The following is a 24,072-nucleotide window of genomic DNA, read 5'->3' as shown; positions in this document are numbered from 1 at the left end:
TAATTTACTGCTATCTGTTTTAAAAGAGTTTTCACTTTTTTTGTCTGTATACAGCAAAACGATAGAGTGGTTCTCAGAATTTTGTAAAAATTAGTAGTTTTGTTCCTTATCACAACATATCAGACCCATATGTTGTATTTTGTCATTAGGGTGACTGTTTATATATTAGGGCGGTCAAAAACAAAAATTTTTTTTCTCGATTTTTTTCAAAAACTTATAACTTTTGAACTGTTTGGCTGATGACGGAACTCAAAATACCAAATAAAAGTTAATTAAAAAAAAAAAATTCAGAAAAAAGTATTATGATATTTAAAAGAATTGATTTTGTATTAAAAAACATTGATTGTATTTTCACATTGACCCCTTACTCCCCTATACAGTGTACCCAGTATTCCCCTAATATCTCATGAACTGTTGTTTAAAGACATAGTATTCTCAAACCATGCATAAAGTGCTTATGTTTTACGAAAAATAGAGCTGTAAAAAAACATTTCCTCCAAAAAGTAGGGGAAAATGGGGTAAAATGGTCCAAAAAACATACCTGCAAGGCTCTCCGGTCTATGGGACCACGTGCAATCGATTCCCGGGACAATTTCCCTTCGGAAAAGTTATTTTTCATGGCCGGAATTCAGCGTGCTGTTGAGATATTGAATTTTGGGTAATTTTGGACCCATTTTTGCCCATAGTGGATTGGCTTGTTTGATGCGGCTGGTCTGGCTTAGGCGTTTCGTTCGCCCACAGCGAACACCGATGGATAACGATGGTACTATTCACCAAACTCGAAACCAAGCATGCAGGTTGTTGTACGCAGGGCAGACTTGGTAAAAACACCGCTCGGTGCGGCTCGGTGGCAACCTACTCATGTATGCACAGCACTGGGTTTCTTCGATAAAGCACCCGGTGTCGGTGCAACATGTTGGCACGCCACCGAACCAAAAGAGAAACCCGAACGCGGTGCTACGGGCTTCGGCTCGCCACCGTGCGGCACGGAGCCAACGAACCGCTCATGATTTCGTATCGTTCGTTGTTGGTGTTGCGCTATACTCGGTCCCATTTGCGTTTTTGTCAAAACTGAGTTTTTCAATGGAAGTGGTAGCAAGTAGCTCATAGTTTCATTATACTCGATGAACTCGAATTAGAAAAATGGGCAAGCAGGTTTTCCCTTTACATAAGAATCCATGGTGCTAAGCAAACTTAAAACGCGTTCTTAATTGCGTCTGTCATTTCTCTCGACAGGAACAGGGTCCGTTCGGATACGGATGTGTTGACCATTTTCGTTGGCACCGTCGAAAAATTTTCTCTTCCGGCAAATATAGACATTTTCTGATGGGAATTTTCGGTGGAGTGAAAGGATAGTACAAAGTCTGCCATGTTTCACGCGCAGTCTGACGTTTGCTTATGGATTTTCTCATAGGAGTAAAGAGCTATAGAGTCGCCGTCAACGCCAATTCTCGTCTACGATTATGTTTGGTACATATTGTGCCACGCTGCGTAAACTAGAGAAAGTTTTCTAAACAACGTTATAGTGAAGCAAATTGTATTCACCAGTGAAAAAAAGAACAACAAAATTAACTCTTAATTGACCTTTGCGGGAAAAAAATATGGTTTTAAGGCAATAATATTTGCCGCATTAATGCTACATGGAGAAAATCGCTGTTACATTAATTCGCATTGACGGCATTGGCTCTTCACAGAGTTATAGTTCCTTAGGTGCTGTTCATAAACTACGTAGACAATGGAGGGGGGGGGGCTTGGCAATTTTCCACGGTTTAAACAAATTTTAAAATTTCAGGGGGTCAAGAATCCCAAAAAACTGTATACGTAGTTAATGAACAGCGCCTTTGAGATTTTTCATTTGAGCGACAGAGAACGGAACAGCCCGCCATGCTTCACGCACATAATGACAGTTGTTTGTGGGGTTTTCTCATAGGAGTAAAGAGGTACAGTATCGCCGGAAAGGTCAATTAGAAAAGGAACGAAAAAAAAATTGGCAGACTGCGATAGTGGAAAAAAGAAGAAGAAGCACTGCATTCTGTCTGGCACCGGACCCTGACACGGAGCCGCACGGAGCGCACCGAATAACCATAGCACGGCACCAAGCCGAATAAAACGGCTCCGCGTTCAGGTTTCTTGTTCGTATCGGTGGCGAGCCGACAAGAGGTACCGAAACCGAGTGCGCGTTAGCTTTGAACGGGGAGCAATATTCTTGCACGGCTCGCAGTGCCGGTGGGTGTTTTCCCAAGTCTGACGCAGGGTGACACACCGAAAGGATGATGAAAGCGATACCACGTGGCGGGGAACTATTCCTATCCAACCGTCCGTTGCTCGTCCACTGACTCGGGGTTTGTGACGTGTAACCCTTACGGATCGGCAAGACCGGTGAGTGAGCACGGTCTGAAAGGGCGACTGAGGTCGTTTCGCGCGACGGTTGCATCCTATGGCTCAGGGCGATTGATGTTGGCCCCTACGGACTGAAGCATGCGGTAACAGATGAGGAGTGTCGGAATTCCTTTGGCTCAGGACCTTGGCTGGGGTCCCTACGGATCAGATCGGACCGGTGAGCACGGCCAAGCGTACGACGAACAAATTCGAAGTCTTCGAACACTCTCACTCTGCGTCCTATGGCTCAGGGAGTTAGCGTGGTCCCCTACGGACTACTAATGGCAGTGCACTAAGCGAACACTATGTGTCCACGAGGTGGCTCTCCTTCCTATAGGAGGTTAGATCACTAGCACTAGCTTGGTCTTCCCGCGTGGCGCTTTCGGTGTGGAGAAAAGTCTCGAGCCTGCGAATTTAGACCGAACAAAAAAACCTTCGTTCGAAGGTTTAAACAACCTTCAAACGAACCACGAAATCGTCTTACCACTGGTTGTCAGCACTACTAATCTCAAAGGTTTTTCCTGCCTGATGCTTTCTATAATCCTGCAAATTTCAGGATCTTTCTAAAACCGATCTGGTTTTACAAAAGAGGAGCAGTTCTTTAACGAGAATAAAAATTAGGCTATTTAATAATTGCGCCTTGTGCCACTTCTGGCTTTCACTCACTTTTAACAATAGTATAACTTTTTCTGACCCAGTACAATGGGGAGTACAATTCTTCTGTTTTACTTCACTATCTAATACACTGAACTGCTGCGACTGACGATCGATTGGCGAAAGAGGCCTGAGTTTTCTCAGCTTATTCTGAGCTGCCCACAATTAGAGGCGGTTATACTCGCGACACAATGTATTCACTGCTGCTCGTATTGTCACAGAGCAAACGAGATAGAGTTTGTTGCATGCTTCATGTCGCATCCGACATCGAGTAAATATCGCACGATCTTCGGTCGTGTCTCGGCTAACTTTTAGCTGTTCAGAATTATGGTTACAGGGTTGCAAGAGCCGTCATCGATACGACTATCGACTACTGTACGGTCTTGAGATGACGTGCATCGCCACCGAAAAGCTCGTGCAGATACTAGCACCAACTTTCAATACCTACGTTTGGATTGCCTCCGGTCTTCTTCCGTCAACGCCCGCCGATGCCGCATGCATCGAAGCGGGTATTCTGTCCTTCCGCCATCGTATAACCGCAGCAATTGCAACGCAAGCCGCTGCCTTTACAGCAATGACCTCCGGAAATGACAGGATCTTTCTCCTCGATGAGACGAACAGACTCCTCCGCATGGCTGCCAATTTGGAGCTCCAACCAGTGGCCAAGGTCCACTGGTACGGAGACAAAAGTTGGCGCATACCTTCACCAAAAATCGAGAGTCGGATAAAGAGCAGGTTCAAGGCTGGAGACAACTTTGCAGCGCTGAGGAGATCAGTAGCCGAACTGCTAGGCTCGGACTACCCAACCCATGCCCACATATACACGGACGGATCGCTTACCCGAGCCATGGTCGGAATTTGAGTAGCCGGAATTTCAGCACCGATGAGTAGCAGCCTACCGCCACAATGCTCGGTTTTCTCCGCCGAAGCTGCGGCCATCTTTGTTGCCGTTACAACACCCTCGGACCGGCCCATACTGGTGCTATCCAATTCGTACAGCGTGATACAAGCCCTTACATCACCCCTGACTCACCCCTAGATACAGGGTATTGTGGAGGCCAGTGGTGCCTTCTTCATCCGAAGAATCAAAGGAACGACGAGCAAGTGGACAGATATGTCGAAACTACGGGACCAGAAGGTGGTTTCTCGTCTTAGGGCAGGCCATACAAGGATCTCACATAGTTTTGGTGGTACGCAGTTCCCCAATAAGTGCTACGTTTGCGGAACCACTGCATCGGTGGAACACATCCTATGCCTGTGTCCACAATACCAACATCTACGGGAGCAGTGCGCACTTCCCAACAGCATTAGGGACATACTGGGCGACGAACCTTCGACTTTAGCGACAGTTATTCATTTCCTCAAGGACGCTGGGTTATACAACAACATTTAGGCCCTTTTAACGGTTGGCTGACGGGACATCTCTGCCGGACGGGGGATTATCCCTCCTACGGTGGAGCTCCGATCTCTTTCAGAAACCTGCATAACTTTGATGTACCAGATTGCTTTTTTTTCGTTGCCTGTATTGTTAGTCTTTTACTGGAATCTGTTGTAATTACTTCTATTTGAGTACATACATGTGAATTGTAAGCCAATTCCGTAACAAAATTTGCAGGCAGTACCCCCCTATTTTATAGAGATGAACTAGCCAACGGCTAAAAATCTCTCTAATAAAGACAAAAAAAATTTCAAAGTTCTATACATTACACTTCACGTTTGAGTTTACCAATTACCCACTTTACTAGAAGCAAAAAAAAAGTAGAAGCGGCAGCGTTACTGACAATATTTTATGTTTATATATAGGGGAAATGTCTCTAATATTGGCCTATGGATCTAAGATTGGGCCCATCGCTTAAAATCTGCTATTTATCAATTTTATCTAGATGAACGCGTTATTGGGACGTTACTAATGGATATTTTTGGTTGCTATTGAAAATTTAGTCGATTGCTTAATTTATGTATGAGCCCAAATTAGGGACACTTAGGCTGAAATTACCTGCATTTCCCCTATTAAAATATTAGCTGAACATGATTTAAATCAATTATCACAAACGGTTGAAAATATGTAAATGATCAATAAACATTGATAGTACAAAAAGCCTATCTGTCTAGCTAACCATAACATTTCAGCAAAGCGAAACCAGTTTTCTTGCACTGATCGTTAAACGAGTCATCGATCGTGTGGGAATTCCAAGCTTAATCTTTAAAGAATCCATGCAAATCCACATAAGCAGTATCAATTAGCAGGACACTTGCTGGAAGCTGCACACACTGTAAAAACAAAACTGCGAGATTAATGTGTGTTTGTATTCTTGTGGGATGGCTTTAGAGTATTCAATTTTTGAGATTGTTCAACTGGTTCTGCATGTGCCCGATGAGGATCGCTAGTCTTCGATCGAACGTCCATCCGTAAACAGTCAAAATTTAAACCGTGCAAGATGAGTTGGCCTCTGTCGGCATTTCTAGTTCTTATATTGGTTTTACGTGCTGAATGTCACGGTGGTGAATGTAATTGTCGTGCAGTAACTATAGGATTGATTTCACATCAAGTTTCATATTTCAGTCAAACCGTGCCATTTGCCTAATGATCCTACGATCCAAGGAAGATGCGTTCCAGTAGAGCAATGTCACGAAACCTTTTCAAACCACCAGAATCTTCAATTTTACCCAAACAGCGATTATCTTGAAACGAGAGTTTGTGATCGCGGCTTTGATGGTGTAAGTAGAGTGTAAAAAAATTCATCATTGACCTTTAGTTGATAATGTTGAACTTTATATTTGTGCTGTTATGTTTCATTCTCTTCCTTTATACCTTTTCAGTCCATTCACATTTGTTGTGCTGATGAGTCTCGTGACCACAGACAGTTCCACAGCTTAAAAAGACATCGGAATCGCCGGTCATGTCTCTCATTTCGCTATGCACAGGGAACGTGCACCCCGATCGAATCGTGTCCTTCGATCTACAACTGTAGCATGGAGTTGCAGCGAAACTATAATCCTACCTTGCATCTTCATTTAACGCAAAGCCTTTGCTACGAGGAGAACGGTAAAGTTTTTGTGTGCTGCGATGATGACGTGAAAGCTCCGTTAAAATTTTCCAAAAAATTGGGCTGGCGCGCGTGTGAAACTCCGTTCCTAGACAAAGGGAAGTGCGTTCCACCGAGTCGATGTGGATTGATTGGAGACAGCAAACATGTTCCGGAAGAGTACAATGCATTTGTGGAGGGTTGTGATCAGCTAAAGGATGTGAGCTACATGTGCTGTCCCACAAACGAAGTTCAATATGATACTAAGCTCGGCAAGAAGTGCAACACTGTGAATGGTAGATCGGGAATTTGTGTTGAATCGGATCGATGTGAAGATGCTATCAATGCGAGCGACAGTGAAGAGTACGTGAGAGATAATTGGTGCTATACGAATTTGGATCAAGTTGCATATGTTTGCTGTAGCACGAATAAAGTGTTGAAAAGTGAGTATTGTGTAGCAAAAATGTTATCCCCAAATGCCTTTTTTGTCGAAACGAGCAGAACATATCACACATAAATACATAATATCGTCGTGGGTGAGTCAATCGTCCGGTACGATACTATGGAATTCAAATTAAAATGGGGTGAAATCAACTCATTGATTGCATACCGATTATTTGGAATTCTAATACGGTGTTATTTGTACATTTTATATGGTTATGATCTGTCTCCCACACCATTCATTGCAAATTAAAGATGGATTCGAGGTTTATTTTCGATTGCTAATATCCGAGGGTGAGTGTTGCCCATTGATAATTTTAATGTGTAAATCAAGAAAAATATATTAACTAACAACCCAATTTCATTACTTCATTATGATGGCTACCAAGCCTTTGGGATTTTCCTTATTAGAGAGTTGAATAGATTTTTCTCCTTTAGCTTACTTAAATCTTTGGTTTTAATTAGTTAGGTAGGTTCCGATTCAACACATTGTAGTTTCATTTATATACCTGTGATCTTGACTTTTATACCTAGGGGATGAGTACTTAAGGGGGTTAGATTTTGATAAGTTCTTTAGTGGGAATGGCACTGATGAAGACTGCACATTGTAGTCGAAATACGTATCTGTCATGGATACCAAAATTAATTAAGTGGAATTAAATGGAAGATAACCCTATTTTGCTGTTTTATTAAAGCATTCCGCTAACAACCCAATTTCATTACTTCAAAAATATATTTGTTATTTGAAGAGTTCGACGCATACCAACATTCGAAGTACGCAACTGAACTGATAATTTATGATTTCTATTACCGTTTATGTATTTCATTGGTTCACGCTATGCAATCGTTCTTAGATAGTTAATACACGGATAAGCTTTTAGATCAGAAGTGTCTTGCAGAGGCAATTTCAATTTAATAATGACCAATTCCACGCCAAATCGGTCAGTCACCAAACTTGACTATCTTCGATCTGGATGATACTTGGCACATATTTTCAGTATGATAGACCAAGTATTTTCCGCAGGAGAGGAGACCCTTTTGACTCAAGGGTAATTTTTGAAAAGGGCCTATGTGTTTTTACACACATACTTTAAAAAAAAATTTAGTTCACAAATAGTTGGTTGTAGAAAAAAAATTAACTAAGAAGGAGTTGTAGGAAACTAATAAGGCTTTATAAAAAAAATATACACGGAATTTTTTTCTTCGTTTTTTTACAAAAAAAAAATTAAAAATAAACCTCAAAATTCAAATAACAAAAAAAAAGGTATTTTTGATTTTTTTTTTGTATTTTTTAAATAAAAACTTGAATAGAAAGCAGAAGTTTTGAAAACAATTCCAGGATGGACAAACTTTTAATAAAAAAGTTTTTCTAAGAGGAACTTTTAAGGCATTTTTGAAACTTTCATTATTTACGGCAAAATGTTCAGTTTGATGTTAGTATATGATTATAAAAATCATTTCAAACGATAGTGCTCAAATCGATAAACTTCCTAAATGTAACCGTTTTCGATATATTTCAAATTTACTTTCATCATAATCAATTTTTTGTAGAAAATATGCCCTTTTCGTAAGTTATACGTGATTGTCCATTAAATATGATAAGTTTTGCAAGATATGCATGTACTTACCTTCAACTTACCCTTGAAACAATAGACTATTGGAAAATTGGTTTAAAACTTATAAGATAAATAAGATAAATAAATGAAATACCCATGTGCTTTTATTTGCATATTACAATTACTTTCGAGCGTCTTTAATAATAATAATGTGTACATAAACCTTTTCGTTGGATATATTTTTATTTGATGAACTTTTGATTGGCATGTTTTTATATGTTATGAAGGTGCGTTCTTCGTCATTCGAAAATAGTTTCGCTGATATTTTATTTTCGGAAATCGGAACAATACAGTGATATTTTCTTGTACCTGGGATCGTTTTGGCCTTTTCAAAAATGCTTTTCCATTCTGCAGCCCACTGTTCGTATTCCTTTTGTGACACAAAACAAAATGACATTTTTGTAAAATAATCATTACTCTTCTGGTTAGCCCATGCATATAGCTCTGCTGCACTTGTGATTGGATGTTCGTGTTCTACAGCCACACTTGCGTTCCTTGCCATTCGTTTTAATGTGCCACCAATCGCGTCACATGGTCCCTTGCCATGCGAAGTTGCAAAAAAGTGCCATTCAACATCAATATTGTACTTCGTTTTAAATTTACAAAGACTTGCAAAATTTTTGCAATTTTTATATTTGGATGCAGCTCCATCAGACATAAACATTGCTTTTTTTACTTGTATTTTTGTTTGCAAAAAGGTCAGTAATTTTGAAATAAATACTTGCACCGCAATTGTATCGTGTTTTAAAACTTCAGAGATTACGATCAAACTTAAATTTTTAATTATACCTGATTCTGAATAATAAATGCAAAAAGGATGAATAGTAGCTTGTTGATTATTCCAGCAGCATCTTGAAGAACAAATGAATATTTTTTCGGAAAAATCACAAATTATGACAACTTCTCTATTTTTAAGAGTATTTTTTGTATTTCTCAAGAAACTGGACTGCTGAGTTTTAATATAATCATGGGATACCAGTTTTTCCAACTTTTCGCAAAAATAAGGAACAAATCCATCTACTGGTTTTACAAGTTTCTCTAAACTACATCGATCAGTTGAAACCCATTGTTCAAAACATATTTCAGACATACCCTGTTCCTCGATTTTTTTTCTGAAAAATTTCTTTCAAAATCTGAGAGACCTGGACAACGTTCGCATTCGCGGAGGTTACAATGTTTAGTTCTGGATGATGAGCTGCATAATATTCATTAATGGTTGAAATCTTTTTCGAATGAATATTTTCTAAAACAATGAAGCATTAAATTAATATTTTCATGGATGGTACAAACACAAATATTGTGAGAACCTGAACTACCAAGTAATTTGCAATGCTTTGGTTTTAGTGCTGCAAATGAACTAAATCCAATGCTATTGTTACTAACTTCTTGAAATTTAATAAAAACTTCTCGCAATGTACAAACTAAAAGTCGCTTTTGAATATGAATCTTCTTACCTTCCTTCTTCACTGAAACGTAATCGTTTAGTCCTGGCTTGGCTCTGCTTATCTGGTCGCTTTCGAAGAACTGCAATACCTCGTTTTTAATTTCGGGATCAAACCCGTGTCCTAACCTTTCGTTGGGGGTGGCCAATACTCCTTTCCCGTTTGCCAAGCATCGAGCTTGCAATACAATGTCCATTACCATTTGTGTTGACCAAGATTTCGGCAAAATCGTCAGAATCCTTATTTGATCGTCTCTCGATGAACCTGGATCAGCAAATCACTCCTTCAGTTGTCCGATCATCTCATTGCCCAGACAACCAGAATGCACGTATATTCAAAGTTGTTTTCGTGATATACAAACATATATACAAACAAAAAATTCGTATATCATGCAAAGAAATGGCTTATACGTAGGGGAGTGGAGGCCATATACGTGCAAATTTTAATTTAATTTTAAACGAGTTGATTTAACATCATATACGATTTAATCGGTAATAACAAATTCATTTTGAAAAGTCTTACGATGTAATCCGATTTAATTTGTGATACAGTACGATGGAAAAATGAGTCATCGCATATTGGTCGGAAATTTGCATTCTATACGATTTAACTTAAACATAATGCGAAGTATGCCCTTCTTATATGCGATTTTGACTAAAACTGTAGCAATTTACGATACTGTCTGTATATTATTATACGACTTCTGGTTGTCTGGGTGTGTTCCACAGCTTTCAATTTTAGATGCTCCAGGTCATCTTCTTCCGCTTGAAAACCGATGATGCGTTTCTTAATGCCATTGGTAATGTCCATATACTTTCTCCGGGGATAGTTAACATTCTAGAATTTTTTTGTCGATATTGGCGATACGTTGATACCAGCTATGCCCTTGTTGAATAGCTCAATATTATGCGTCCTGGAAAATTGTTGCTCTCCACTATCCTGAGATGATGCTGTTGTTATTGACGTAGTTGATGGTATTTCTTCGAGGCCATGTCGAGATGTAGATGGCGATGTCCATGACTGACGGTTGCACTTTTAGTTCCAGATTTTCAGCACATGGTTCGATTTTATTTAAATTCAAGCGACGCGTATCATAGATTGATAGAGATGTATCCAAATTAAATTTCCTCTCTAGGAACTTATGTTTTTCAATCAAATTTTCGGATAATTTACGAAGCTTTAACGAACACCGTTTATTAGGAAACGATACTTGCAACACTCGACCTTCTTGAATTCCATATTCAAATTATACTTGTTCACTCGAAAAGATTTTTTTAGTGGTGTCTGTTTTCAAAAGGATGGTCATGCTCTAGGTCATGCTTATATAGAAACGTAGGTACCATTTGGATATTCAGGTATAATTATTGTTCTGGTATTGAAGCTACTCTGCCAGAGAAGCTCTTTTTTTCATGAAAAATACCATGGAAGACATTATAATGTACCTAAAATAAAAAGATGGATAGGTACATCAATATTAACAACTTAAATAGGATGAAACTACGCTTAATAATGAAAATAAGTGCAACTTAACTTGTGTTGGTTTCTATATTTAAAATAATAGTGTTTACATTTCCCCTGTAAATTCTAAACGGGTTGTCTGATCGTTCAATCGTCAAAAGACAAATTGAAGGTAAATATATGTGTATGTTGCTAAACTTATCAATGCTGATGGAAAATCACGATTAACTTATGAAAATGGCTTATTTACTACAAAAAATTGATTTCAATGAAAGTAAATTTGAAAAATCTCGAAAACGGTTATATTTAGGAAGTTTATCGATATGTGCACTATCGTTTGAAATGATTTTTATAATCACATACTTACATCAAACTGAACATTTTACCGTAAATAATAAAATTTTCAAAAATGCCTCAAAAGTTGCTCTTAGAAAAACTTTTTTATTGAAAGTTTGTCCATCCTAGAGTTGTTTTCAAGACTTCTGCTTTCTATTCAAGTTTTTATTTAAAAAATACAAAAAAAAAATCAGAAATACCTTTTTTTTTGTTATTTGAATTTTGAGGTTTATTTTTAATTTTTTTTTGTAAAAAAACGAAGAAAAAAATTCCGTGTATATTTTTTTTATAAAGCCTTATTAGTTTCCTACAACTCCTTCTTAGTTAATTTTTTTTCTACAACCAACTATTTGTGAACTAAATTTTTTTTTAAAGTATTTGTGTAAAAACACATAGGCCCTTTTCAAAAATTACCCTTGAGTCAAAAGGGTCTCCTCTCCTGCGGAAAATACTTGGTCTATCATACTGAAAATATGGGCAAAGTATCATCCAAATCGAAGATGGTCGAGTACGATTTCAGGTTTTTTCAGCTCATTCTGGATGGAATCTCTCTAATGCTAGTTGTGCTTTCTTGATCACCAACATTTGGAACATTTCTAGGACATACTAAATCAATTTATAACATCGGCGTCGCGGATCATAACTGCACGCTTTAGGCTAGATATTTTTAAAGATTTTTAGTCACCTAATCCTAACAGCTAAAAAGTCATCTGGTTCAGCACCATAAAAGAGAACATCACTCTCAATTCGCAGACAATTGTTTCCAAGAAGAAATTGTCTACCCGGTGAGACATGCCACCATCATCCGATTATGTAGAAAGTGCCTGTGCACCTACACATCTACGCAAAGCCACGAGAACTGTCGACGAGCCGGCGCCGGTGGTGTAGTGGTAAGCGTGACTGCTTTCTCACCCCAATGGGTCTGGGTTCAATCCCAGCCGAGGTCGGTGGGATTTTTCTGAGGCATAAAAATCTCTGGTCACGTCTTCCTTCGGAAGGGAAGTAAAGCCGTTGGTCCCGCCCCATGCATGTGTGTTGAATGGGTGCGATATCATACGCAGGTGTGGAAGCTGCCTTCCTGCTCATTCGATTGCCGTCAATGGATGGCAATCGATGTCCGTCGGTGATTTGCACTAGATTGCGGAACAGAGACCGACGTTAAATAAAGGAAAGAAGAAGGAAGAGAACTGTCGACGGCATTGAAGTTAGTTAGAGAAGACATCGAGCTACTGAGTTTGGAAAATTTTATGAGAAAAGTTGTCTAAGTAGCCTGGATTTCCATCGAGTTATGGAGAATATTGACATCAAGTACGGGAGTGTTGACTGTAGAATTTATCTAATTCTTATCAACACTATCAGAAGGCAGCGCTGTGGTTTTGGGTGGACGCGGATAGTAATTGACTACTTAGCACTAACATCAATAAAACCAGTTTTACGGTGGGCAAAAAACTTTTCGCCGACTACGAAGTCTCCTAAAACGTGTAATGGCAAGTTTGCACTGACAAAGCATAGTCATTTCTTGATGATTTAAAAAAAAAGTGTGGTACCTTCGAAAGGCTTAAGATGTATAATTTTGATTAATGGGAACAAATATTCATAATTAGCCAGCAGGATCCTGGGGACAACGGAATGGTCATCCGGCAGATCTGTAACATCCGTAAATTGATCAATCTACGAAACTGATTCTAGAGTTGCACGTTTTTTTCGAAAATATTTGAAACTGTGATAGAGAAAAATAATGTGGATGGACATGGCACCGTCTTCTGGAAGATCCGGAACATCCGTAAAAGTGGTCAATCGATAGATTTTGTGCTATTGATAGAATCTGTGCTATATTGTGTAACCGTTGTTTTCATATACCCATGTGCCATGTGAATTGACTTTGTCAAGGGCACTAACATTGGAAGATTGCCGCAAAAGCTCAACGCAGATGTCGCCACTGCATGATGATGATAATGTTGACAGACTGCATATAAAATTCGTGAAAATAAGCATTAAATCATAATTTTCATCAAGCTTGCGTGAAATCCGTCCAATATAACATTCGAATTGAAGAAGAAAACGTTTTTACGATCAGACTGATGTGCATCTTTGACTTTTCCAGGTGAACTTTCATAAGATATATTCATTTCATTTCACGGCTCCATCAATGCTACATCGTATATATGATGGTAAACAGAAGTAATCTCTCGCGTAACTTTTCAAAAGGTCCAAAGTAACAAATGTAAACAAATCGAGTTTATTGATGCAAACTATCACGTTTCTTTCAGTGCATGTGTTGCAAAAACAGCCGTCCTAATATCTTTCTCTTTTTTTTATTTAATCAGAGTTCTGAAAATTGTCCAATGTACAGATTCGCATTATGAGTGCTTGACTGTTACTTCAGACGTTTGACTCATCTGACGTCTGAATTGACAAAACCATCAAAACAATACAAATTTGTACTACGGTCTTCTGCAGATTACTGCATATTTTCGAATGTTTTTAACGTTTTCATTGGAATTCAGCGACTATTTGAACAAATAATCAGCTTTCGAGATAAAATGCACGCATTCGACTTGCTGCTTGGTATGTACTTTCAATATTTTTACCTTAAAAAGGGTCCGATCGAAGTGATTACTTTTAGCCGCAGCAGATAAATTAGAGAAAGAGGAAGAGGAAGCAGTCAACGGGAATCGAGGAAGCAATCAACAGGAATCGAAGTCTTCTCTTTCAAGTTTCCACAGTCGTGTTTTGGAGCCCAGGGCTAATCTGAGTTGTGTCGCTTTGAATGATATTTCAAATTACTCTTCAAACGCTGACGGCTGCAGACGTCTGCCTTCTGTAAGAAACAGTAACGGTAGGTTTGCAAAACTTCATATATTTAACTATGCCCCCAATTCTCATGGGAAATGGGAAAGCACTCTATCGGCTCAATCTGAACGAGATGATGCAACTGATGAGAATCGGTCAGGGAATCGAAGCTTTTGCACTTCTTCCCAGAGTTTCCAATCAGAACGAGAGGAATTAGTCAACCAAAACCGGAAGTACTCTACTCCATGCCGGAGTTTGAAAGGTCGTGTCCTCGATATCCCAAATCAGTTTTCCAACGGTCGTCAGTCTTGCGTTAGAGAAAGCAATAGTAAGTTATCCGGAACTTACGTATATATCAATAAATTATTTTATTTTCTTTTCCTTTTAGAATTTGATGACGACAATAAACGGGAAAAAACTTTATCGTCTCAATTAGGACGAGTAAGAGTTTTTGCCGTCGTGTTTTGAGACCATAAGCTTCTTCTCCAGATCCTCGTATATATCATTCGTCGTCTTCTCAATCAGGACGGGAGGAGCTAGTCAACGGTAATAGGAACTTTTTGACATCTTCGCAGAAATTCCACGATAGTTCCATGGGACCAGTGTTGGAAAAGTGCGCGAGTCATAGTGATTTTTTTACGAACTTTTCCATCACTGCATGGGACCCTGGACCAATCTAATGCACCCAGATCCTCGACCAAACGCTTGGGAAGAACGTTCCCATCACGTCTTTCGTTTATCTGCGAAAACGTCAGCTTTCTTCGAGAGACAGTATTGGTAAGTTTTACAAATTATATTGTCTGAGTTCATGTACTATTGAACCGTTTAATTCCTTTTCTATTCAGATTCGCATGAGAGCAATAAATGGAAAGAAGCACCATCATTTCGTCACGTCGCATCATCCACTCCTTTGAGCCATGCTTCATTTGCACTGGACTTCTCGTTAGATGAAAATTGCAATCCTGAATTGCCATTGAATTTGGTGGTAGCCAAAACCGACAAACCCAGCTATACCGGTCACCGTCGAGCTTTCGAGGTGCTTGCTCCTAGCTCTACCGGTCACCATCGAGCTTCAGAGATTCTTGATCTACGTGCAAATAATATTGAATCACAGAATGTTTCACCTGACCTGATACCCGAAAAAAATCTTGAAAACCACGAATCGCCGCAAAATGATTCGCTTAACACTACCAAGCATCATGTTCTACGGCATGATCATGATGGATACTGTAAAGTAGAGAAATTTGGAGCCAAAGTTGACGTTGATCAATTTGAACACCCGAGTCTGATTGGCAATAATATGAAGCAGTCTGAACCAGCATCTGATGATGATTTTTCGGATGATCAAAATGATCCAGAATGGTTTCCAGTCGGTGACGCAAGTCTGTTGAATGACTTTTCGATTTTTGAATATTTCGAAACATTCAAAAATGATCGCTTATTCGACCATGAAACTGGAATATCATCTGCTGGAGAAGATCAAGCGAATGAACACACAGACGGCGAAGAACATCTACAAAAAAAAAAACAAAGTAAAGGTACGGAAGAGCAACAAAATCCTCAAACAAAAAGGGCTTTCATACAGACGAATGGATGGAAGCGTTGTTCCAGCAAGACAAGTTCAAGCACCGTGTGAATGTCCGATGAGATGCTGTGACAAATTTTCTGAACCGGTCCGAAAGAAACTGCTAGCTACGCTTCTTGAATTGACTCAATCGGGGCAAAATCAGTTCTTGTCCAGTCACATGAGCGTTATTAATACGGTTCGTCCGAAGGTAATAACATAGTATTTTTACAGGATTTTTGGTATTACGTATACTTATGAATCATTTTGCATTAATTCCTTTAGGTTCTTGTTTCAAGACGTACCCGGTCTCGAATTTATCGACAACCTGGCGTTGGAGGTCCCGTAAAAGTCTGCAAACGTATGTTTATGGCTACGTTTGACCTGAAGGATAGAAAAGTTCGTAGTCTCGCTGATAAACTTGTTTTGGGACAAGGAATTGCTGCAGATGATAAGCGGAAGAACAATTGTTCCCGAATAAAAATTAGTCCAGAGCATGCCGACTACGTCGTCAAACATATCAAGTCTTTTCCAGCTGAAGAAAGTCATTACGCTCGTGAGAAATCGTCTCGACTCTACTTGTCGTCTGATTTGACCATTCAGCGCATGTATGAGCTTTACCAAGACCAGTGTGGAGAAGACAATCTCATTCCAGTCCATTATAATACTTATCGGCTTGCCTTTAATTCCCTAAATCTCAAATTTAGAAAGCCAAAAATTGATACATGCAACGCATGTGATACCTTCAAAATCGAGCTTCAGGTAGAGACAGACGAGGAAAAGCGACAGCAGATAATCGCACGGAAGGAGGCACATCAGCAAGCTGCTCAACGTATCTATGACGAGAAAAAAGCTGATCGAAAGCGGGCGGATCAGGATATGTCGGTGCGAACAATTTCTTTCGACCTTCAAAAGCAACTTGCTACACCTTATCTCACATGCGGTCGAGCATTTTATAGCCGACAAATTTATACATATAACCTTACGGTATATGAGACCCAGATAGGTGCAAATATTCCGGTATGTTACATTTGGGACGAAACGCGTGCAAAACGGGGATCGAGAGAAATCGGATCTTGCTTGTGGCATTATTTGAAAGGGCTACCGGCATGCGTGGAGGAAGTTATTATGTACAGTGATAGATGCGCTGGACAAAATAACAACCGTATAGTTCTTTTTCTTATGGCTTACGTTGTAGAATTGGCAGCATCTGAAGGGCGAAATCTGACCATATTTATTTGTTTATTTGTTATGGTTGCATCAACAGACTAGAAATAGTCCCAATGATGTGTTGTAAAAAAAGTACAGATTATACAGACGGCATACATATACTACAGTTACTACAGTTACAAACGAAAATAGCTTGGAAAGCATTGTCAAGTTACTAAAAATTAAATTTTACGCTTAGCTGTTGGGTATCAAGCGCCTTTGGTCAGCAAAAAAGGCAGAGAATCTTCGGCGAAGCATATTCCGTGTCAAGTGGAAATCGAACATCGACGCTACTCGGTTGAACACTAGCTGCAAGCCGTAAATAGCGCTCCCTATGCTATAATTAGTTCGAAGAAGTGGAAGTCTCAGCATAAGACTGTTGCGTAGTGATCGAGGTTGAACATTAATGTTCACTTGTTGCAGAATTGCTTCGCAGTCGATTCTTCCTTGCAGAGTATCGGCGATGGTTAAGGCTCTGAAAACATCTCTTCGGATACGTAAGGGCTCGATATTGATCAATTGGCAGCGATTCTCGTAGCTTGGAAGTGGGTATCTCCAAGGCAGCTTCCGGAGCGCGAAGCGAAGAAAACGTCGTTGAACAGATTCAATTCGCTCGGCCCCATTATTGTAGTTCGGGCTCCAGACAGCAGAGCAGTATTCCAACGTAGATCGTACGAGAGAGCAATAGAGCGATTTCAAGCAATAAATGTCCGTGAAGTTCTTAGTAATCTTGAAGACAAAGCCAAGCGTTCTGGACATACGATATATGGTGTGAGTATGTCAGCTTTGAGTCTAGAAAAACGCCTAAGTCTTTCACGCAGTGCACCCGTTCGATAGTCGTGCCTAGTAGTTTGTAGTTGAAAATAATCGGTTGTTTCTTGCGTGAGAAAGTAATAACTGTACACTTAGCTGGGTTGACCACCAGTCGGTTTAGACTACACCAGTCAGCAAAGATGTCAATCTGATTTTGGAGAGAACGGCAGTCGGCGAGTGAGCGGATGCGCAGAAAAACTTTCAGATCGTCTGCAAACGATAATCGTGGCTACATGGTGAACGTCGAAAGTAGAGGAGAAATACCAATGGTCCCAGATGGCTGCCCTGAGGTATACCGGACTTTGCGCAGAAGCTAGCTGAGCGACAAGTACCCAAAGTTACTGTCAATTGGCGCTCCGTGAGGTATGAACGAAACCATCTCAAAAGATTTCCACCGATCCCTAGCCTATCAAGCTTAGCGATCGCAATTTCGTGGTTCAGCTTATCGAAGGCTGCTGTAAGATCTGTGTAGATAACGTCCGTTTGAGTCCGAGCAATCAAACTGTCTGTGATGTAAGACGTTAGGCACAGCAGGTTCGTAGTTGTGGAACGCCCAGTTATGAATCCGTGTTGATCTGTACTTAGATATTGCCTGCAATGCGCATTTAGGGACTCTATGACAACCAATTCAAAAAGTTTTGATATTGCACTCAGCGACGTGATTCCCCGGTAGTTGTTTACATCGCGTTTGCTTCCCTTTTTATGAACAGGAAACATATCCGCAGTCTTCCAGCAAGACGGAAAGATGCCGCTGGAAAGAGAGAGCTGGAATATGCGGCGCAGTGGATCTAAAAGACAAGTGATGTTCTTTTTAAGAATAATCGACGGAACACCATCGGGTCCAGCCTTAGTTGAAGTCTTAAGTTTAGATGCTGCTCTAGAAATCGTATCTGTAGTGGCTTCGACCATGCTGAGCGTTTGGTTGATCAAAGAAACATTACTGGCCGCGGAAGTAATGATATTAGCGGAGAGTTGCTCGGCTTCAAACACACTAGCAAATTTGGCTGAGAACAGGTTGCAAATGTCTTGTTGATTTCCAGCAGTTTCACCATTAAAAATCATGGAAGAGGGTAAGCCGACTTCCCTGCGTTGCTCATTTACGAAGTTCCAGAAGGATTTCGGGTGTGATTTTAGCCGCCGTTGAATCCTCCTTTGATAGCGTTGAAAACAGAGACGACTTAACCGCTTATACTCGTGGTTGAGTCTGACATAGTAGCATTTCAGTGGCAGTGTGCGGAGTTTAGTAAATCTTCTGAGAGCAGCCTTCTTAGTTCTTTTCAACGAGCGAAGATCTTTCGTCATCCACGGGACGCGAGAGTCGATATGGATGATCTTTTTGGAAACGTGTCTGTCAATGACATATGCCAAGACGTGAGAAAAGGTTTGTGCAGCAATGTTGACGTCTACAGGATCCAGAATATGCTCCCAATCTAGATTAGACAGCACATGGACGATACTGCAATGGTCAGCTCTACGTAAGTCATATGACACAGCGTTTGGAGTGCTGGTGAAATCATGGACAATATTATTTTCAATCACGATAACTAAAGCGGGTGATGATGCACTACCTTGACTAAAGGTTCGGGTGCCGTGGAGAGGAAAGGAGCTGTATCACGAGCACTCACAAAGCAGAGATCCAGGGTGCTGTTGTTTTCATTCAACAGGCCATTGATTTGTGACAGAATTGCGGTACTATAACTGTCCAGGAGCTGGATGGTTCCTACGTGGAAAGATGAACGCTCGTGATCAGGACAAAAGAAACCACTATGGGTTGGAGTCCATGCAATGTCCGGTAGGTTAAAATCGCCAAGAACAATAACTTCGTCGGAAGGTCCTGCTTTGTCTGAAGCGGCCAAGACGGATCGACAATGTGCGTCAATAAGCTCCAAGTCACGGGTTCGATCTGGAGGAATGTACACTGCACAGAGAAGCAATTGACGACCAAGTTGAATAGCCACCCACATTTGTTCAACCCTGTTCCAGGAATCGTCCTCGATAACTTCTGCTTTCAGCTTGGAATTAACTGCGATAAGGACGCCTCCCCCAGTAGTTTTCCTACTATTATTCGTGTTTCGATCGCAGCGAAATATTTCGTAGCCAGCACCAAAGATATAGTTTGAAATGGTTCGATAATTGAGCCATGTTTCGGTCAAAACTAAAATGTCGTAGCAGTGATCCATGACGGCCAGATGATAATCTTCCACGAGGCCGTTCATACCACCAACGTTCTGATAGTAAATCGTTATATCCGACCTCCGCTGTTCGGGAACAACGGAAAGTTCAGCGTGTAGTTGCATTTGGGAGCTGGTAAATGTCACTTGACGGAGGAAGGATGTTCGAGTAGGGCCGTTGCCAATAACAGGAATGTGGAAGATCCCTTCTCCCATCTCAAACGCAGGGCCGGGACGACTGCTGGTTGCTGGCAGGAGGGGCTCGACTGCGATGAGTGGAATAGGGGCTTCCTCAGGGCGGACGGCAAGAATGCGTCCCGGAGTGCAGTTGACTGTGGTGGCTCCATGTTGCCGACTGGCAGATGTTTGAGGTGAGTTGAAGGCACTGGAATTATGATCATCATCAGGCAGTGAAAGTTCGCTAGTAAGTGTGTACTTGCCTAATATAGCAGGCTGGGAGACCCTCAATCCACATCTAAACTCAGGGCCAGGACGACTTGGATGAACGCTGGCTGCAATAGGCGCGACTGATTTAGAGGAACTGGGGACTCCCAAAATGCTTTCTACGTTGCGTCCTGGTTGAGAAGTAATTTGCCTCAATAGATTTTCAGAGGGCATCACCGAAAATTCGCTTTGGACCGGGGTCAGAATAACCTGAGTATGGGAGAACTCATCACGCAACGATAAACTTAAATCACAGAGGTACTTGCCTATGCAAGCATGGTGGAAGACCCCCTTTCCACCACCAACTACAGGGCCGAGACGACTATGTTGAACGAAGGCGGCGGTAGGCGGGACTGTGTTGGGGCGATCGGAGGCTTCCATCAGACTTTCTACGGTGCGTCTCGGGGGCATTGTTTTTTCGTCAGATGAGGGGATTAAGGGGTGACTGTTATACTGGGTGTACCTAAAGGGGCTGGCATATCGAGAGGTGCTGGTGTCCCAAACGGTGTGCCCGTTGGAGAGCCACCCGGAATAGTCTCTGGAACAGCAGGGAGTGCTGGGATATCAGGAGGTAGCCACACATTGTTTTTCGCCTGAGTATCCTCGAATTCTCTGTATACAATCCCCTGTGGCCAAGTTTCAGGGTTCAAAGCGTTCTCTTTTAGTTTCATTGGAATGCCGACCTTGTAGGAGATGAAGTTCATCGATAGTGGGTCGGTGCCTTTTTTCACTTTAATTGGTTCAGTCGTTCGCAGACCATCACGAACAAGTTTCTCAACCACATCTCTCTTAACACTGGGGTGAAACCGGGAAAGGTAAACCCAAAACAGGCTTGATGGAGCATTGACAGCGAGCGTATCGCTAGTTCCAATGACTCTTGTTCCAGTAGTCGGTTTAGTCGGTGTTTCCGTATCACCTCGACGGCGGTTTGAGGGGCGATCATGATTCGGTCTAGCAGATGTACCTGGGGTAGCAGCATTAACTATGTGAGTGAGTTGAGCGACCTGATTGTTGTTTTTGGCCATTTCAGTTTTCAGCTCGGAGAAGCCGGTCAGCTGACTACCTATCACCGTCGAAATTACGTTACCGAGGGATGAAACAGTGTTTCTGAATCGGGCGTACTTCATCAACTTGCTACATTCATCACACATCCAGAACAAATTGATTTTCTCGCGAAGAATCCTGACGAACGGCAAGTTCAAGTTAATGCATCTCACATGATACACTTGGTCGCAGAACCCCATACATTCGATGTGGTCTTCGTCCGGTTTCACTGTTTTGGCACAGCGGTCGCACGCACTTGTACTGGTCATTTCGTTGAACGGAATTTATGCCCTATACGCGTAAAATGCCCAATAAGCAGATTACTAAATCCAGATGTAGGTGGCGCGTCGAATGTTAGACGAACGATCGAAAGGTGGTTTTTGCAACACCACTAGCACAAAAAACAGAAAATTCTATGGATGACTGGCAATTTCACAACACCAAATATACGGTAAAACTAAATAAAGTCAACACGAATCAACTGATTTCCACTTTCCACGTAAATTCACAAAACTAGAGTTTACAGAGGTACACGAATAACTTCAGTGAAGTGACTTTGAATAGACTAAAACAATCAGAAACCGGCTGCGAATGAGCAGTGTTACTATCAAAACAAACTTCAACTTTACAAATTTTTGACATGCCATAAGTTTATGGCTACGGGCCATAGCCACATGGAATGTGATACGATTCACTCGACAATAGAACGGGCCAAGAAAAGGACGCAGACTAACATCGAAACCCCTCATGACTGGAGTTTGTTTATTGCTTCCATTCGACGGTCTCCTCCAATTGTCGTGAAAGATATGGAGCAGAAGGATTTTTTAGATTTGTTGGCTCTGGATACCAGATACACGATTCCAAAGTTCACCACATCGAATGAACCATTCAGATTTAAAGATGCTACACAGCAAAAAAATAATTTTGATATCACATCAAAGTGGATGCACTACAATCATGTCGAAAATTTCATGTAATTTTTATGACCACATAAATAAACAAATGCAGTAAAAGCAGCGTAATGTCAGTTCATGCATTGTATTAATGATAATTTTGTCCTTTTTAGCAAGTAATATTACACCATATTTTCGACATGATTGTAGTGCATCCACTTTGACGTGATATCAAAATTATTTTTTTGCTGTGTAGAGTGTTCTGCTGTTCCTCTGATTCACCTGGCTTGGTGAAGTTCAAAAACGATGTTATTGAAGAAAATTTTCGTTTTATCCAACTATTTTCATCGAAGACTGGAAGATTGGGAGACATTCAGCTGAAACATGCTGCCATTTGTCGCTCAGAAATGGTATTATGAAGCATTCCTTAAGACCTTGGCTCCTCCTGGACGTGGAAGAAAACCAAAAACACGGTGAGTGAAAACTTCGACGTCGATTTGGATCCGGCAGATAGTCATTGATTAATCCTATGCACATTCATTTAAGACAGTCGTGTAGCTATGGGTGGTAATTACGTGGCAAGTGTCATCTGTATCATCGGTATTGAAAATAAAGTTAATTAAAGTACAACACTGTTCTTTTTTCGTTTTTTAATCATAGAATTGAATGGAAAACACACTCGGAGGTTTACCATTTTACTTTTAACTATAATAGGTACATAATGCATCATTCTTCACATGAAAAACCTTATGAAAAACAGCAGTTCCACAGAATATCCGGTGTAAAATAGAACCACACTACCAGTAAATAAATACTTGGAAGTTTTCTTCTGCTGGTCCAACTTTTAGCTTCTGTAGGTTCATCCGAGGCTGCACCATTTATTTAATATCAACGTGCAAAAATCAAAAAGTCCTATGTAACAATCGCTGTGACAAAACGTCCAATGTAACTTGTCCATGATTAGTAAAAATTCCTAAGTGATTTTTTCTCGATAAAGCATGAATCCTGAACTAAAATTATGAAAAAACATCTATTATTGACTTTTCATACACAGCAAAAAAAAATGTAATATCGATCAATGTAATTCAAGCTGATGTATGAAATAATGATGTAATAGCAAAACGCAGATATAATATTACATCAATGGATGTAATTTTGTTCGCAAAATCGATGTACATCGTACAATGTGAAATTACACAACCGATGGATTGACCTGGTTGCAGCAGTTTCGATGTAATATTCAACAACTTTTTTTGCTGTGTAGTTATTATTGATTAATCACGGTTGAAAGTTTGATCCAAATTGTTCCATTTTAAAACAATCTTTCGAACTTTAACTTCGGTTTTCTCAAATTGACGCAATTGTTAGATAGGTTCTTTTGAAAAGTTACGCGAGAATTGCTCAATTACTCAAAATAAAGATGATTTGTCATCTTGTTATCACTTTGAAGACCATCTAGCACCATTTTATAGCATGGTGCGTGTTGAGTAAATCTAGTTCCGGTGCGTTTTCCGTCGAAAAATGGGAGTATCAATATGTTTTCTTTAAAAGGCCAAAATGAACATTTATTGAATATTGGCGTCCTATACAACCAATTCTATATTACCACCAGCATGATACAACCTTTCCTAAGTAAATTAATTTAATTTCCACTTTCATCTTAGTGAAAATAGCACATATTTACCATTTTCTGAAAAATGCAGCTGCGCAGGAGGTTACCTCTCCCTGTGGGTGCAAACTTGTTATGCATAATTTGCCATGAAAACATCTCCGATCCATACCGAAATAA

At 40.4% G+C, this 24,072-nt stretch overlaps 1 protein-coding gene across 2 annotated transcripts in view; it reads left to right on the top strand.

Annotated features, from left to right (window-relative positions):
* Nucleotides 1-5,461: 5,461 nt before the first annotated feature.
* The window catches only part of LOC135706948 (serine protease easter-like), a 28,744-nt gene continuing 10,133 nt past the window's right edge, over nucleotides 5,462-24,072 (top strand). The window contains exons 1-3 of one of the 2 annotated variants that reach the window (XM_065228637.1): nucleotides 5,462-5,541; nucleotides 5,597-5,751; nucleotides 5,854-6,502. In XM_065228637.1, the coding sequence (XP_065084709.1) occupies nucleotides 5,472-5,541; nucleotides 5,597-5,751; nucleotides 5,854-6,502 (874 nt within the window). In that variant the 5' untranslated portion in view covers nucleotides 5,462-5,471. The remainder of the gene's footprint in view (nucleotides 5,542-5,596; nucleotides 5,752-5,853; nucleotides 6,503-24,072) is intronic. The other variant, XM_065228638.1, reaches the window with a different exon arrangement.

This window comes from Ochlerotatus camptorhynchus, unplaced genomic scaffold, assembly GCF_037179485.1.
Source record: "Ochlerotatus camptorhynchus isolate MF236.1 unplaced genomic scaffold, CSIRO-AGI_Acam_v1.1 ptg000298l, whole genome shotgun sequence".
Taxonomy (NCBI): Eukaryota; Metazoa; Arthropoda; class Insecta; order Diptera; family Culicidae; genus Ochlerotatus; species Ochlerotatus camptorhynchus.
The sequence above is the reverse complement of the archived record's forward strand: the minus strand, read 5'-3'. Positions and strand labels throughout refer to the sequence as shown.